We start from the raw sequence: 15784 nt of genomic DNA on the forward strand, positions 1-15784 counted from the left end.
GAATATAACTTGTGTCTTATTGTAAGGGAATGCAATTTTTTGAATAAATGCTTATGGGACCTCCTCTTACAGAAATTCATGATGATAAAAGTTTATAGCAAACATTTTTTCCTTAAAATGAAACAAAGTGAACTTAGAATTAAATGGAGAATCAACAATATCATAGGTTGATCATCCAGCTTACATAACTGACACTCTATTTAGTAAGAGCAATGAATTTAAACATGTTGTCAAATCTTAACTATGTATTATTTATTTTTGTAGGTTTTCATATATTTATTGGATAATAATATCTTTGCTCAAAATTTATGTTATTCTGTATTTTGCAATATTTTTTCTTGTTCATTTTTCTCCTGACTTTTTTATTTGTGAAATTTAAGAATAATTATCATCCAAATTATAAAAATTCTTTAAATAATCAAGTGAAAGTGCAATTAATTATTCAATAATCAATAATATTAATAATCAAATCCACCAAAGCCGGTAATGTCTTCTACGTTTTTAAACTTTACAAGACACAAGGCGCTCTAGCAGGGACGTAACTTCAAAGTCGGGGGCCCTCGGACGCCCCTGTAAAGTAGGCAGCGCCTTGTCACATACGCGTTGTGGGTTGCCTAAAACAGTGGCTTCGGTGGGCCCTTTGACCCCGTGGGCCCTCAGACATGTCTGACCTGTCCTATAGGAAGTTACGTCCCTGCGCCCTAGACTTGTAGCCTGACCCTAAAAAATATGCTTAGTATGTTTTTTTGTGCTCTACATATTAAAAAAATAACTTATCTGCACCTTTATTTCAAACTATAATTAAATTTTCTCCCATTTAGCAGGGAGACTTATGTTCTATTTAAAGATATTAGAAAATAACGAGTTGTTTGATAATATGTCACAAATTTTTTCCATAAATCAATTTAGATATTTTTATTAGCTTTCAAAGATACAATTTACTTTATGCGTTTTGATATTGTAAGTAGTACAATAGTTATGTTGTGCGCGTTTAAATTCTTATCACAACACCTTGCAAATCTGATTTTTATTTTTTTGACTCACATTTTGCATTAATCGAACATTGCCACTCCATTTCTCCACAAAGATCACATTTTTTTGAGGGTTTAACTTGAAAAACAGTTACAATTTTAGCTCTGTCATCAAACTTGCAACTGATGCTAAGATCTTTGATGAGGAAAGAGTAAAAGTGATTTGCCCATCGATCGCGGAGATAAACAGAGCGAGGGTCTTCTCGTAACACACTGCTGATGGCTGAGATTGTGTGTTTTGTATCGTGGCAATTTTCTACCAGCTGCAGAACAGCCCTCTCACTGAATCTAATGACACAAACCAATTAATACTTCAATGATCTTTTTTGGTTAAAAAATTTAAATCTACCTGACATTCAATCGAACCACAGGGGGTTGTTCGATCCAGGAGGGCACCTTGACGGTGGGCTGTGTTTCGTTCTTGGCAGGTGTCAGGGTGCACACCACCGGCTTGCCTCCAACAGCAGCAGCACCGGGCAAGTCCTCTTCCCCGTCGGGCTCTTCCCGACAGCTCACAGATCTGTTGGGAGTGCTGGGAGCAGGGATATTTTTTGGAGACAAGTAATTTGCCTCTTCGTCGCTTGAACTGCCAGTTGCCACCTCTCTGTAGAGCCCTGCTGATCCTGTCGGCTCGTCATCATCGTCCTCTTGACTCAAACACCACGGGCTGTCATAGTGTGGGATGTACGGCTTGATATCCAGCACAGGTGTTCCGTCAACCATGTCTACACCAGAAAATAATATTGTTGCACCTGCCCAGAAAATACAATTGAATTGTCTTTTAAAATAGAATTATTCCAAGTGTTTTATAACCTTCGATGTTCTCAATCTTCACAAGAGAGAGTCCAATAGGTGATGGTCGGTGAGGACTTCTTGTGCCGAACACCCCAACTCGCTCTCCATTAAGTCGGGGAGGAGCAACCTTAGCTTTAACATGTGTAGCTAAATTTTTGTGGAAATGGAAAATCAGCCTGCAATAATTGAATATATTTATTAAAAATTTCTGAATAAGTAAAGCTAAAATTTTTACATACCATAAGTGTGAAAAATTGTTCAGCCCGTCCAGAGTGTGCTCCGGGTTTGTAAATAGATCCTTTTTCAGGGTGAGTTTTCCCATGCTTTCTTTGCAGACGCCTGGCTGCCTCGGTGTACCTCTTTTCTCTGTGAACCATGAAGAAACATGCCCGATGATCTGGAACGAAATAGTGTCTGGTGGTTCCGCAGGAGATGGATCTAACGAGGGTTGTTGCTGCTCAGATTTGGTCCTGACGTCAAGCAAGTTTGGCGGTTCTTGGAGCAGGAAAACTTCAGGAGCTTTCAGCAAGTCCTTAATTTTTTCCATTTCTTTTTTATGAACATGTCCAAGCGACTGAATCTGCTGACTACAAAAGGAAAATAAATTTGTATGTCCAACATAAAAATAATTCACACACCGTAAGTTTTTCAGCTCACTCCGAGCTACATTTATCTGCTGGTCCATGACAGTTTTATTTGCTTTTAGATTTTCCAGATTTTTCCCATCCGCAGGACTTCGAGCCATTACATATTATCTTAATTATGTTTTGATTGTATGCAAATGCAAACGCTCCGCTGAATTCTTTTTTTATCACCTTTTGCTTGCCAGGCTTGCCTCTGCTTAATTAGTCCCTCTGCTTTCTTGTTGTTATCAAGAAGTGTTGTTATTTTCTTCTCCGGTTTGTTGTTCGTTCTTGTTTTGATACGCGGAATTCGTGAAATGGGGGCGTGGCAATTAGTGAGCAAAAAGGCGAATGGCGGAAGTGGGCTCGGAATGCACGATACACAATTGGAGTGTTTATCATCAGATTTTGAGTTGCAAATCGTTTCTGCAGCAATTTCTTCGCGGTTTCTGAGCAATCTCGAGGATCTGTTTTAAATTTCTGACGATAATCGGTCTGTTTCAAATAAATTTCTTGATTTAAAAGTCGTTTTACGCCTTAAATTTTGAAAATGTGACGCTAAATTCGTCGCTGTGAAAAAAATCTCCGAATACCACCCGCGTTCACTACACACAACCACGTTTCTGCCTTGGGTAAATTTAATTTTTACTAACTAGTTTTTGCATTTCAATTTTCTCTGTGGACTTGCTGAATTAAATTTTAATATGTACTGCTAATTTTAATTGCCAGCAGGCAGCAGGAGTAAAAGTTTACCAAGCTGTACTGCTATGTTATCGTACTATTTGAATAGTATTTTCCCAACTACCCCTGTAATTTTGTTTTTTATAGTGCATAATATAAAATTACAAACTAGTTTTTGTCTTACATTTCTTTATTTTTTTTATGTAGCCAAGTATAAATAACTAAATTCTTGCTTCCTTTTTTTGAAAGCTTCAAAAAAGACATATTATTTTAGCTAAAACGAGGGATTAAAAATAATCCAAAACAATACTTCTCTGTATTATGAGTATCTATATTTATTTAGCGCATAATATAAAATTCAAGGTTAACATTCATTGTAAAAACTTTTCCTATGTTTCAGATGTATCACATTTGATTTTCTAACATGGAGAAGCCCGATCCTCTGAAGTCAAAAACTAGTGAGCACCATTTTGGCGAAGCTCATTTTGAGAAAAGTCTCAGCAACTTGAAAAACACCCAAGAAAGTATTTCACAGCTCTCTAGCTGGTGTTTACAACACAAGCAGCATCACAAAAAGATCGTCAACTGCTGGTTCAAAGTAATGAAAAAAGGTATTTATAAGGCATTATGTACCTGAGTAAAGTTGTTTTTTCACTTTGGATATTTGCTAATTTCAGCAAAAATGGAGAACAGGTTGATCCTGTTTTACTTGGCTAACGATGTGATCCAGTACAGCAAGAAGAAAAATTACGATTTCGTTAATACTTGGGCACTCTTTTTGCAACGAGCAGTCACCCTTGTTAGGTATATTTTTTCTGTTTAATATGAAAAAAAAATCAGATTTTACTTCACCCTTATAATTACAGGGATGACAAAGTAAAAACCAACATTACACGCATATTTAGGATATGGGGTGAAAGAGGCATTTACGATGAGGCTTTCATAGCTGACTTGAACGGGCTTCTGGATTGTCAGAAAGGGGTGTCTTCTGACACAGCAAAGCTTGTGGCCGAGTTTCAGGTAGGATTTTGTTTTTAAAGCCTTAAAAACTGTACAAACTCATATAAACATTTCCTATTCAGCCCCTGAGGCTTGTGGATAAGATTAGAGGGTGCAAAATTTTAGAAGATGATACAGACTTGAAGCTAAAGCACATCAAAGAATATCCTTTGGACCTGACAAATGCTGACACCTTGCGATCAAGTCTCAAAGGTTTTACTAATTAATGTTTAAACAATTGATGAAGTAATAATGTTTCCTTTTCTTAGATCGCAGACATGGTGCTGATTTGGTGTCTGAGGTGGATCAAGGAATGTCTAAAATCCAAAGCTATGTTACCTCTTTAAAGGAGGAGATAATGGAGAGAGCCAAGCTAATCGAGCTTTTGGAGCAAGGAGAAGTCTTTTATGAGCACCAAAAGGGAGAAGCAAAAATTGTCGTCACTGTAATGCTTTTGGTTGAAAGATTTTCACGTTGTAATTCTAAAAATTATTAGGCTTACAAGAATTTTGGCATAAAAGTAAAGAAGCTAAAGAAACATGCAGATGAACTCTTGCCAAGCTTAGCCAGTCCAGTCCCTTCGCCAGACATTAATGCTCCTTCGCCATCAGGATCTGATGATTTGCAGCTGCCTGATCCTCCGGGATCAAGTAATTACAATGAAGGTTAAAATTATTACATGTCACATTTTATAATAATCAATACAAAGTTTTAAATTAATCAAAAGATGTTATTTGAATTTTTCTATTGTAGTTTCTGAGCAAGTAGCAGCACAAACTGCTTACAACCCTAATGTATTTGGCCCCAGTGGATCTGACATGAGAATGGGTAGCTTTATTGGTTCAAATATTTCCTTTGACTTTCAGGTAATGAGTTTTTCAGAGAAAAGATTTTTCATACTAACAAAGCTTTTTTAACAGTCTTTTAGAGAGCCTCCGCCAACTATGCCTCCATTGGATAATGGCATCCCTGTAAGTTTTTCTTATTACAATTTTTTAATCTTATCTCTGTTCTTCTTACTCAATTTTTGTTTTTTTTTCTTAGAACAATCAAATAGAAGTGATAGGAGGCAAAAGCACAAACCCTAAAAAGCCTGATGAAGGCTTCATCATTGATGAGTTCCTCAAGTCCTTAAATCCAGCTCCAGCACCGCCAATGCAACCACCGCGACAAATGAACTTGCAGCCCCCTCTTCCTCCAATGCCTCAACATCTCGCCGCACCACTACTGAATAATTTCAGTGCACCACCTCCACCACCGCCTCCTGAGCCACCTAGACAAAGGGGCTTCCATCATTCGAATGAGCCTCCAGAGTGGAAAAATTTCAATGATTGGAAAGGGCCACGTAACCCTTGGAATAATAGTCACGATATTGAATGGTCTGCTCCAGAAAAGAAAATGAAATTTGAAGATGGACCACATTCACCTCCGATGTTTGAAAAGGAAGGTTTTAACCAACCAGTGCAGTACGACGATAGGTAAATAACAGGGAAAGAATTAGAAGTTTAGGTTACTGATTTTGTACCCTGATTTCAGGACGGGAGTTGTACCGGAGGATGTAGACCACAGAGGGGCGAGACTGAAAAAAGATATAGACCACCGAAACCTCATAAGTTTGACTGGGCCTCTAAATGCTGCTCTGAAATCAAACAGGAAGAGCATTGACGACTCTGACATGCGCAGCATTCCGCCTCTGCTGAGCAAAAAATTCGAACCACCCCTAGGAGTACTAATGAAAGAAATGCGCCGAGATTTGAACATGGAGAGCGTAGATATGGACCTTAGTGATGAAGACGGTGATCCGTTTAAGAAAAAAAGGAATGGCTCTGGTGGACCAAAGGCACCATTGCTGCCTACTCCTGCAGCTGACGAGGAAGATTCGGAGTGGAATCCTCCTCCTCCTGGCGCTGAAGAAGACATGAGCTTCCAGTCGCAGCCCGTTTTTGAAGAAATGAAGCCGCACATTCAAGGCCCAAGAGGACCGATGCATTTGGCTGAGCCCTTCAATGGTCCGCCAAATGATATGTTCACAAGCGACCATTTTGGAGACATGATGAACGACCAATTTGGAGGTCCTCCAGTAGGCTTTGGAGGACCGATGGGCCCAGTCTCAGGTCCTCCCCCAAGTGGACCTTTCAGACCAAGAGGCAATTATGGAAAATATAACCCAGGCTACACGCCAGGTTTTACAAACAGAGGTGGTGGAAATGGAAGCATGGGAACACCACCCATGCTTCGTGGTGCACCCCCCAGGTTCCGAGGACCCAGTCCAATGAGACCGTTCCGAGGTGGAAGGGGACGAGCTAGTTTTGCCAGATGGTGATGGAGTTGCGTGAATGTTTTATTGTATAGCTTTGCATTATCAGACTCAAAACTTCAAACGATAAATCGCATTAAAATTAAGAATGCTTGTTGTTTCTTAGCTTTGTTATTATTGATCTTACAAACAAATTGTAAACACTTGCAAACTTTTCGGATTTTATTACTTATTTTTTAGTCTGGACAAGATGGTTTTTCGGGGCTGCTCAAATTTTGTTCCTTAGGTTGATATAATATTCAAATATCCCTGGTAAGCCTCTGAAATATTTTAGTCATATTCTAGACTTTGAACTGAAATCATCTAACATTTGTAAAACTATTTTATGAAAAATCCTGCAGTGTATTTCAACAGTCATCCTTGTGATTCTATAAAAAATATTGCAACCACCCATTCGCAACTCACTGGCGTGCCATACTAAAGGAAAAAAGTGTCCGTCACAGTGGATGACAGGAGAGATCCGCTCTTTTTGGTGGTTCATAATTTTAATGGCTTCTTAGTTGATTCAGCTCATTGTTTAGGCAGGTTGATAACAAAAGTATGCAGGCACACATGTGTATATCCCTATGCATAATTTCATCTCAAAAAACTTACCATCAATGTAAAATAAAACTATACCAAGACATGACTGAATGTTTGCATCTACCCTCATGATTATGAATCGTGGCTTAGACTGACTTAAAATTGTAGCAACATGCCCAATTTTAAAGTTAAAATTATTGCAGCATTAAATTAAAATGATTTTTTTAAACCTCTTTCATAATACAAGTTTCAAAACCATAATCCAAAATATTCTTCTTTCTTTACTTAAATCTTTTGGCCACATGCCTTGATATTAAGAGTTTTTTCTGTTTGGCCTTTATTTTATTAACTGTCCAGATCAAATAACTCCCAAGCATTAAAAATCATCTTAAAAAGTTTACTATGGAACTTAAAAACTGAAGACTGTGATAATTTTTATAAGCTATAACGAACAAAAATTGTAGTAATTATATATATTAATTGAAAATAAGCAATTCAATTCAAAATAGGAGATAACAAAATCCCAGTGTTTATCTTAAATAAGAATAACTCTGAGACGGGTTTAATAAAGGAAAATTATTTGGTACATGCTCATTTAAAAAATGTAAATGTACCTTTAATGATTATAAAAATTTTAACACACATTTGTTCCATTTTGGAAGAATAAATTGGTAAAAAAAAAATGTAATTTATCAAATATATCCGCTATCTTGTACGCCTTCAAACAGAACGCAGCTTTATTGGCTTGATATATTAAGTTGAAAATTTATCTTCTGTATCTAGTATTTCAATCTATGTTACTCCTTTTTGTCTGATGGATGTACTAAACAAATTTTAGGACACTATAAGTGGAAAAGCCGCTTAAAATAAATAAAAAAGAACCTTTTCTAAATAAATCATATTTTTTATTTTATCCTGTTTTATCCAAACACCTGTGCAAGTTTTCAAGCATTATTTTCTTCAATTATGTTGTGGACAGATTCCGACTTTTCATGCCAGATAATTTCTCTGTGAGCAGTGCCAATGGTTTTAAAAGTTTTGCAAGTTAGACATTTTGTTCTCATAGAACCTTTGTTTTTCTTGTCTTTTCGCACTTTACAAGAATCACTGGAATTAAGGAAAGAGCCACAACCTTTACAAATTTTTCTCTTTATCGAAATGTCCATACGCAGCACACTCTTTTTAGCCACTTTTGACAGCAGTTGTCCATAATGTGCATTCAGCACTCGCTTGACATCTTTATTCTTAGTTCCAGAAACCACATTGCAGGCCTGATAGAGAAAATTGATACGGTGGAAAGCACTTCGACCCAGGAAGGCAGGCGCCTGCGATTTCTTGCTTGTTGAACTCATCCTGAAGTTTATCAGCGTTTTTCCCCTTATTTAAATTTTTGTATCTCTAAAACAATAATATTTTTGTCAATATTACACCTTCTACTTTTAAAATAAAATGCTTGATAATTTATTTCACGCAATATATTTCATTGCAATATTAAATATATATTTAATTTCTTAATATATATTAAATAATTTAGAATTTAGATCACTTCTTTGACTTCTTTATAAATAGTTTGAAGTGGTTTGAAGTAAAAAGTATGTAATTTAATAGAAAATTAAGATTGTAATGAAATTCAATATCGTCTAATTTCTGTTAATTATATAGAGCTGTAACAAATTGTTGAGCATATAATATGAATATTTGTATTTAGTATTATTTTTAGCCTTTATATTTATGTATCGTTTATGAAAAGTCACTTACTTAGATCTGTCAATGGTGAACTGGTGAAGTCGACTTGCGAGTCTGGGGTTTGTTTATTATTTTTGTTGCTTTTGAGAAAGGGGTGTGGCAAAGCAATCCTGATTGGTAGAAGCATTCCTACGATTTTCCTTGGGTAGGGTAGAAAGAGCTCTCCAAGGACGAGCTCTCCTTTGAAATAAAGTTTCAGTTCATTGATTTACTAAATTATTATTTAAATTAAATTATTAGGTCCATGGTTCAGTCCAATTCAATTGGCACTTATAAACTCACTCAAAGAGAATAATTTTTTTATTTTATGCTGTAAAATTATTTTAATTTTGACATAAAAATGTATGATGTATGCTTTAGCAACAAACCAAAATTTAAAACAACATACATATTATATTAATATTTTGTTCAAATAACTATATTATTTTTTGGTAAAGAAAAAAAATATAAATTTAATGATATACATTTCAATAATGTAAATTACGGTAAATTAAGCATAAAATATAAAACCGTTTATGTATTTATGCGAAATGTCAAAACAACTTAAAATTTTGGCTTTATTTAACAGTTACACTCATGATGGAAATGTCTTCGACTGGCTGGTCAGTCTTAGCATCTACTTTTACATTGCTGATATTTTGGACCACTTCCATTCCTTTTATTACTCTACCGAAGATTGTATGCTTGCCGTCGAGCCATGGCTGAAATTTCAAATGTTATCAATAACAAGTTTGTTTCTGAATTTAACCACGTATTTTACCGTCGGCGTCACTGTGATGAAAAACTGACTGCCATTAGTGTTTGGACCAGCATTTGCCATGCTCAGGGTATAAGGGCGGTCGTGCTTCAAGGTTGGGTGAAACTCGTCTTCGAATTCTCCTCCCCAAATGCTCTCACCACCGGTCCCAGTGCCTATAAATTAAACATTGGTTTTTTGATTCGGCAAAATGTATTTTTGTCATACCGGTAGGATCTCCTGTTTGAATCATGAAAGATTTGATGACACGATGGAAGATGTGACCATTGAAGTAACCATCCTTAGCATGGACAGAGAAATTCTCAACCGTCTTCGGACACTCTTTGCTGAATAACATAACATGGATGTCTCCGTAGGTAGTGTGGATAATGGCATTGTTGAAAATTCTCTGGGTAGCAGACGCCTCAGTGGCCGCTATGATGTCCTCCTTGGAAGGCTTTTCATTAAAGACGTCTCGGTCTGCATCCACAGATTTAGATTCGATTGGCTCTCGTCTATAAAAAAAATATGGAAATTTTTTTCTTTTAATTTGTTATTTCTACCTAGAGAAGAGATAGAATCGGTTTTTCTTGAAAGCAGTGCACACAAGCATAGGATCTGCTTGTGCATTGTCTAAAGTGGGATTTTCCGAGGCCTCCATCTCAACAGTTACTGCAGCTTTTACTCTCCTTGGTTTTCCCTAAAAGCATAAAATTTAAAGAGATTCTAGTTATTATGAATAAATAATGAAACCCACTTGGAAAAGCGCAAATTTCAAAACTCTCAAGTTTTCTTGTTTGCCAATGGTCTGCAGAACTTTGCCAGTCTTGATGCTGACAATCTTGACACCCAGCATAGTCGAGTACAAAACCATACTGCCCGATTCGTCGAATAAAATATTTCCCTGGACTTCATGTTTCTCTATGTCTCTTTCGACGGCCATCCTGAGAAATTGATTAAATCAGTATCATCCTCAAACTATAACCAAATTCTGTCACCTTCGGCCAAATTCCATGTGCGGAATTTGAGGATCTGCCTGCTGCAATTCAGAGTATCGTGGGAGACTTTCATCTATCACTAATTTCAGCTTCCCTGTAAGAAATTTGAAAATTCGAACCTAAAAAATTAAATTAATGACTACCGGCAATTGATTTAAAGATGCCTTACTTTTCTGTCTACAGCCAAAGTGGCCATCAGTTGACCGTCAGGAGAGAAGCTGAGCCCAGTAGGATAGGTTTTGTTTTTGGCAAATTCATACAAGCTTGTGTCAAGCTTTGACTCAAACTGGACAAAAGTAGGAAACTTGAACTGATGTTTGTAGGTCATCCAGTATTCAATTATTCCAGCTTGGTCAACAGACACAACGGTGGCAAAAGGGATGTTGATCTAAAAGTTTCAAAATTTGTTTCCTATTTATATTGTCCTTGATTTCTTTTCTTACCTTCATGATCACAACAGGTTTTGCATGCAAATGTTCAAAACAATGGACATGTTCTGTGCTGCTGCTTTGGCCGTCGTAAACATAAATTTTGTTATTCTCCGAATTTGAGCTAAAAACAAGAAAAATTAGGATTCTTTAGTTATATCAAAAGATATTTATTACACAGCAATTGTAGAAATTGCATCTCCTGGCAAGTGGATCCACTCAGCGCACCGAACGACAAAGTCCAGTTTGATCATGTTGATCATATCTGGAAAATATTTATTTAAATTTTGAATAATTTAGACAATATTGAAAGAAAATACCAAAATTGATAACGTCGAAAATCTTCATGGTTTTGTCAGCAGCTACTGTGCACAAAAGGGCGCCACTGTGGTTCACAACAAGGTCATTTATTGCACCGAGGTGAGCTCTGAAGTGTTTCACAAACTCGACAAGTTCCTCAGACTTCTTCCAAAATTTCACGTGGCCGTCACAGCTACCAGTTATTATAAAATTGGTCCTGCAATATCAATGTCAATAATTCAGTTCTGAAATCTATAAAAGTTGGCATACTTTGTGACAGCAACATGAGTGACCACATCACGGTGCATGTAGCTCTTCTCGTACGCTTCAGCACAGGGCAAGTTGTCCAGGTACAGTTGCTGGTAACGCAAATCTACCAAGATCATCATTTATTAAAATGTTTTCCTAAAAAAATCAGCATTAAAATGCCTATTTGCAATTTCTTCTTTGCTGGAGGAGGTTGTAGCTTATCCTCCTGGTCTGGTTTTTCTTGTTCATCTACACACGACTCATCCTTTCTCTTTGAAGAGGTCTCCTTAAGAGGTGGAGGGCTGTTGCTCTTTTTAGTCGACTTACTAGGCCTCTTCTTTTCCTCATCGCTGGATGAAGATTCAGAATTTCTGCTATCGTTGTCAGACATTTTCAGGGCCTTTAATTAATGAAAAACAGAAAACTTTACTTAAAAATTAAAAATGAAAAACACAGTAAAACGCTAAAAATTAAATACATTTTTTTTATTAAAACTCTAAAAAATATTCGCTCGCATTGAAAAACACATCGAGGAACTGCCGTTTTTCAATTCAAACAACATGAAACAAGCCTCGATAATTCTACAAAACACTTGTTTTTATGTTATTTTTTTCCTCGCCGTCCGTATGTATTTTAACAGAGTTTGTTCTTTATGATAATAACAGTGGCTTCCAAAATATTTTGCGGTAAAGAATTTGAGCTAAATCCTGAAATAAACTTACAGTAAAATGAAGAATTGGCGAGTGAACGAAAATTTTAAAATTTGTAAACAACTCGGCCAACTTGCAACGAACGAAGGAGTGGCACGAGCGAAAGCAAGCCGGTATGTTTTCTTTCAACTGCGCAAGCGTCACCAATTTAAATTTGGTGTGGCGCTAAAGCCATGTGCTTGTTTTTTTATTTTTAAATTTTAAAGGTACGAAATTTAGTTTGTGTCTTATTAAAATTAATTATATTCCTCATTTGATTTTTCTTGAAATGCGTTATTTCATTAATTTATCTTTGTGCGTATTCATAAATAAAAATATAATTAAAAAAATCATTCTTTTTATAAAAATAGGCATTGGTGTTATTGATGGTACTATGTTTTGTATTCTTGGTTGCCAATGGCAACAGCGTTAGTAAAGCTTTGCATTATTTCCGTCGCTACTCATGAATCATCAAAACGCATTTTGAGGTATATTACAAAATCGATGCCTTGGACTTTCAAATGCGACTTCCGAAATGCCTTCAATAATTAAAAGTAAAGCGTCCGCAGCTTGTCCAGCGGCTGGAAGGAAAAGTGGAATTTGCCTCTCCGGTTCACATGTATGTAATCTTCCAACTCAATTTTAATCTGCTGTTTTATTATTATTATTTTTTTCTCAAACTGGTTAATTTTATTTATTGATAAGCAGATGCATAAAAAAAATTCTATTTTTAGCTGAATTTGACTCAAAGACCTGGAAACACTATGTTAAGATCAACGTCGCCTGTAAAATCCTCAACAACAGTAGTTCCCCTTCAAATCAACAAAAGACCAAGACCAAAATCTGCTGTGCCGACCATGCGTCAAAAGGTGATTTTTATTGAAATTTTAACTTGTTGTATTAACGTTATTAACTATTATTAAATAAAAAATATTTTTAGTCACCAAACAATATGCAGAAAAGCCGACCTCTCTCTGCAAATGTTCCCGTCATATTCTCAAAAATAGATGAATTATCAGAAGCAGTTGACTCAAATTCTTCAAGTCCTACTTATCTTGCATCAGATGAAATTAGTCTCTGGATGAGCGAAGAGATGTCAAGAGCGGAGAACAAATCTGCGGAGTCAATGGCCAGCACTTCTAAAATAATTTCTCCTTTTTCTGACTCAACAAGCAGTCCTGCTGAAACTGAAAAATCAACACCAAAGCACTTGCGTTTTGCAGACGAAGGTTACGAAGATGATTTCATTAATTCTGTCGTTGAGCAGCTGAAAGAGCAGGTCAAATATGAGATGGATGATGTTTCGGGAGCAGTGCGAAGAGTAAAAGTAACTTCATCAAGGAAAAAGAGGCCAAAATCCTTGATTGAATTAATGGAAATTATTGACGGAGAGATTCCTATTGAGTTGAAAAAGAGCTCTCTTCCTTTAAAAACACACAAAAAAACATCTATCTCTGTTTCTGATTCAAGCAGTGGCATGAATTCAAAACTTGCAGAAAATACTATGAAAATGAGTGAAGCTACTAGGGAGAAAACATTAGAAACAACCAAAACAACAGTTAAGGAAAAAGAGGCATTTTTGGATAATTTTAATAGTATCACAGTCATCAAGGAAAGTGCAGAAGGTGAATTTTCTCATTTAAAATTTAACTTTGAAATAAAAAAAAAAATAAAAAATCGTTGCAGATATTGAGCCTCAAACCACAAAAGAAACGCAACAAAAGTCTGCAAGGGACTGCCTGAAAAGCATTTTCAACTTTTTGGACGAAGCAGAAAGAAGTGAAACACAACTGGTGCATAAAATAACGCCGTTTCCTGCGCCAGAGAGTGAATTAGCATCCAATAATATGTATGTAATAATAAATTAATTTAATATTAAAAAGTATTAAGAATTTTAAAAAGCAGGAAAGGAAGCAAGCAAATTGAAATTTTAAAGGAGGCGCTGGAGGAAAAAGCTGCACACGTACAGCTTTTAAAAGAGAGCTTACTACAGGCCAGAGTTGAATCAGCCGACGCTTTGGCTGCTGCTGACAAAGAGCATCGAGTTATGGCCAGAAAACAAAAACTAGACTACGAGGCAGCGCTGAAAAAACTTCAAGACGGAATGGAAAAAGTTATTAAGGACAAAAAAAAATTATTTTTCACTCCACTAATTTTTTCCATATGTGCAGCTTCTGTCCGACAAGAAATCTTTAGTAGAAAAAGTTGAAGAATTGGTGCAAAAATTGCGAGAGGCTGAGAACAAGCACTTAGGCGCAATTCAGGCCCTTCAACAAAGGCAGACGGTTGAAATAGCTAGGACAAAGCAAATTGCTGCTGCTGCTGAAAAAGTGCGACGAGAGAAATGGGTGGAAAGGCAAACAGCGCGTATAAAGGTTGTTTAAAATAACCAAAAATACTTTAAAATAACAGTCTCAAATGGAAAATTTTAGGAGTTAACAGTAAAAGGGCTTGAGCCTGAGCTGACGCGATTGAATTTGCAACATGAAAATAAAGTAGCACAAATTCAGGCGAATCACTCCAGAGAATTACAGTCTCAGATTGAAGCTGAGGCGAGAAGAGTGGAAGAATTGAGGAGTTTGATGTTGAAGGAGAAAGACGAGGAATTGGCCAGGGAGAGAACTTTGGTATCGGAGCGCTATGAGAGACAGTTGGCAGAAGAGAGGGCTATGATGGAAATACGAAGTGAGAGGATCAAGGAGGAAGCAAATTCGGAGGCTGCTAGAATGCAGGCTCACTGGAATTCGCAGAAAGAAACACTAATAGCTCAGGCGTGGCAAGAAGCGCAAAGGGTGCAGGCGCTGCACGACCAACAAATTTTACTTCTTGAAGAAAAGAAACAAGTTATTTTAAATCGCAAGGTTGCAAAACGAGAAATTTACTGAAGGTGATTTTAGGCTGAAATAGCAGCAGCTAAAGAAGAGTTGCGAGAGGAGCAGGCGACATGGTTAACAGCGCAAAACCGTAAAAATGCAGAGCTTTTGGCAGCCAAGCAACAAGAGTTGAAAGATCAGAGAGACCAGGAAATCGAAAAGGCTATCGAAAGATTGGAAGCTGAGGAAAGACGCAGCAAGAGTGAACATCAAAAGGAAACAGAAAAGAAAATTCAGTAATTAAAGCAATTAAAGAATACAAATATTGATTTTAAAGCATAATTAATTTGTTCCATTTAGACGTTTAAAGGATCAGCACAAATCAATTTTGGCTGACAGGGACCTGAATGAGAAATTGCTTCAGTCACGATTGAGTGAGGCACAAAAAGGTTTAGAAGATTCCGAAAAGCAACTGTTGGTGGCAAAATCTAATGAAAGTCGGCTGAGGCAGGAGCTATGCATAAGTGAGCAACGAGTTCAGGCACTTGAAGTAGAGCATCATCGCATAAGAGAAACAGTTGAAAAGCAGTATGCTAAACAGATATCAGATTTGGAGCAAAAAGTTGAGCAGACCAAAGCCGATCGTGAGGCTGAATTGGAACAAGTCCACGCTAGGTAAAGTTTTTTGATCTTTAATAATTGAGGAAAATTAATAACTAAATTGCTGCTTTCCAGGCTTAAGGGCGTGCTGGAGAAAAAAGATCAGCATATTGAACAACTTAAGGTTCAAGAGGGGGAGCTGACAAAACGATGTAAACACCTAGAGTCTCTTCTGGGTCGCTGAGTTGTCTTTAAAT

General features: G+C 36.7%; 4 protein-coding genes across 6 annotated transcripts; 2 read left to right on the top strand and 2 right to left on the bottom strand.

The window, feature by feature from the left end:
- Nucleotides 1–891: 891 nt before the first annotated feature.
- Nucleotides 892–2764, bottom strand: LOC132203232 (tRNA (adenine(37)-N6)-methyltransferase). Of its 2 annotated transcripts, XM_059630857.1 has the most exons (6): nt 2642–2764; nt 2465–2560; nt 2066–2413; nt 1845–2002; nt 1381–1783; nt 892–1319 (listed from the first exon to the last, which is right to left on the bottom strand). In XM_059630857.1, the coding sequence occupies exons 2-6, from the start codon at nt 2509–2511 to the stop codon at nt 1028–1030; spliced, it is 1248 nt and encodes a 415-aa protein (XP_059486840.1). In that variant the 5' UTR covers nt 2512–2560; nt 2642–2764; the 3' UTR covers nt 892–1027. The 2 variants fall into 2 exon arrangements, with proteins under 2 accessions (XP_059486840.1, XP_059486839.1); XM_059630856.1 differs by having other exon boundaries at nt 2465–2751.
- Nucleotides 2765–2797: 33 nt separating this feature from the next.
- Nucleotides 2798–7074, top strand: LOC132203231 (regulation of nuclear pre-mRNA domain-containing protein 2). Its single transcript, XM_059630854.1, has 11 exons — nt 2798–3081; nt 3531–3741; nt 3808–3934; nt 3997–4150; nt 4213–4342; nt 4399–4574; nt 4626–4794; nt 4883–4995; nt 5050–5100; nt 5174–5607; nt 5666–7074. The coding sequence occupies exons 2-11, from the start codon at nt 3555–3557 to the stop codon at nt 6450–6452; spliced, it is 2328 nt and encodes a 775-aa protein (XP_059486837.1). The 5' UTR covers nt 2798–3081; nt 3531–3554; the 3' UTR covers nt 6453–7074.
- A 2158-nt stretch (nt 7075–9232) lies between these two features.
- Nucleotides 9233–12242, bottom strand: LOC132203068 (peptidylprolyl isomerase domain and WD repeat-containing protein 1). The gene is made up of 13 exons (XM_059630525.1): nt 12148–12242; nt 11606–11825; nt 11447–11549; nt 11197–11393; nt 11054–11141; nt 10892–11000; nt 10618–10836; nt 10449–10567; nt 10208–10394; nt 10014–10150; nt 9679–9965; nt 9475–9626; nt 9233–9415 (listed from the first exon to the last, which is right to left on the bottom strand). The coding sequence occupies exons 2-13, from the start codon at nt 11814–11816 to the stop codon at nt 9272–9274; spliced, it is 1953 nt and encodes a 650-aa protein (XP_059486508.1). The 5' UTR covers nt 11817–11825; nt 12148–12242; the 3' UTR covers nt 9233–9271.
- A 343-nt stretch (nt 12243–12585) lies between these two features.
- On the top strand, nt 12586–15784 carry LOC132203601 (centrosomal protein of 131 kDa). Of its 2 annotated transcripts, XM_059631485.1 has the most exons (11): nt 12586–12733; nt 12849–12983; nt 13055–13739; nt 13801–13963; nt 14020–14227; nt 14286–14489; nt 14547–14957; nt 15012–15223; nt 15288–15477; nt 15529–15602; nt 15663–15784. In XM_059631485.1, the coding sequence occupies exons 1-11, from the start codon at nt 12650–12652 to the stop codon at nt 15769–15771; spliced, it is 2475 nt and encodes an 824-aa protein (XP_059487468.1). In that variant the 5' UTR covers nt 12586–12649; the 3' UTR covers nt 15772–15784. The 2 variants fall into 2 exon arrangements, with proteins under 2 accessions (XP_059487468.1, XP_059487467.1); XM_059631484.1 differs by having other exon boundaries at nt 15288–15602.

This window comes from Neocloeon triangulifer, unplaced genomic scaffold (genome assembly GCF_031216515.1).
Source record: "Neocloeon triangulifer isolate White Clay Creek 2 clone unplaced genomic scaffold, ASM3121651v1 ptg000017l, whole genome shotgun sequence".
NCBI classification, from domain to species: domain Eukaryota; kingdom Metazoa; phylum Arthropoda; class Insecta; order Ephemeroptera; family Baetidae; genus Neocloeon; species Neocloeon triangulifer.

Coding starts and splice junctions, on each gene's coding strand:
- LOC132203232 (XM_059630856.1), bottom strand. CDS start 2,571: ATGGCTCGAAGTCCTGCGGATGGGAAAAATCTGGAAAATCTAAAAGCA. Junction 2,414..2,464: donor AGTGAGCTGAAAAACTTACG/GTGTGTGAATTA, acceptor TTCCTTTTGTAG/TCAGCAGATTCAGTCGCTTG. Junction 2,003..2,065: donor AACAATTTTTCACACTTATG/GTATGTAAAAAT, acceptor CAATTATTGCAG/GCTGATTTTCCATTTCCACA.
- LOC132203231 (XM_059630854.1), top strand. CDS start 3,555: ATGGAGAAGCCCGATCCTCTGAAGTCAAAAACTAGTGAGCACCATTTT. Junction 4,343..4,398: donor CTTGCGATCAAGTCTCAAAG/GTTTTACTAATT, acceptor TCCTTTTCTTAG/ATCGCAGACATGGTGCTGAT. Junction 5,101..5,173: donor CATTGGATAATGGCATCCCT/GTAAGTTTTTCT, acceptor TTTTTTTCTTAG/AACAATCAAATAGAAGTGAT.
- LOC132203068 (XM_059630525.1), bottom strand. CDS start 11,816: ATGTCTGACAACGATAGCAGAAATTCTGAATCTTCATCCAGCGATGAG. Junction 11,550..11,605: donor AAAGAAGAAATTGCAAATAG/GCATTTTAATGC, acceptor TGATCTTGGTAG/ATTTGCGTTACCAGCAACTG. Junction 9,627..9,678: donor TCAAACAGGAGATCCTACCG/GTATGACAAAAA, acceptor TTTAATTTATAG/GCACTGGGACCGGTGGTGAG.
- LOC132203601 (XM_059631484.1), top strand. CDS start 12,650: ATGCCTTCAATAATTAAAAGTAAAGCGTCCGCAGCTTGTCCAGCGGCT. Junction 12,734..12,848: donor TTTGCCTCTCCGGTTCACAT/GTATGTAATCTT, acceptor TTCTATTTTTAG/CTGAATTTGACTCAAAGACC. Junction 12,984..13,054: donor TGCCGACCATGCGTCAAAAG/GTGATTTTTATT, acceptor AAATATTTTTAG/TCACCAAACAATATGCAGAA.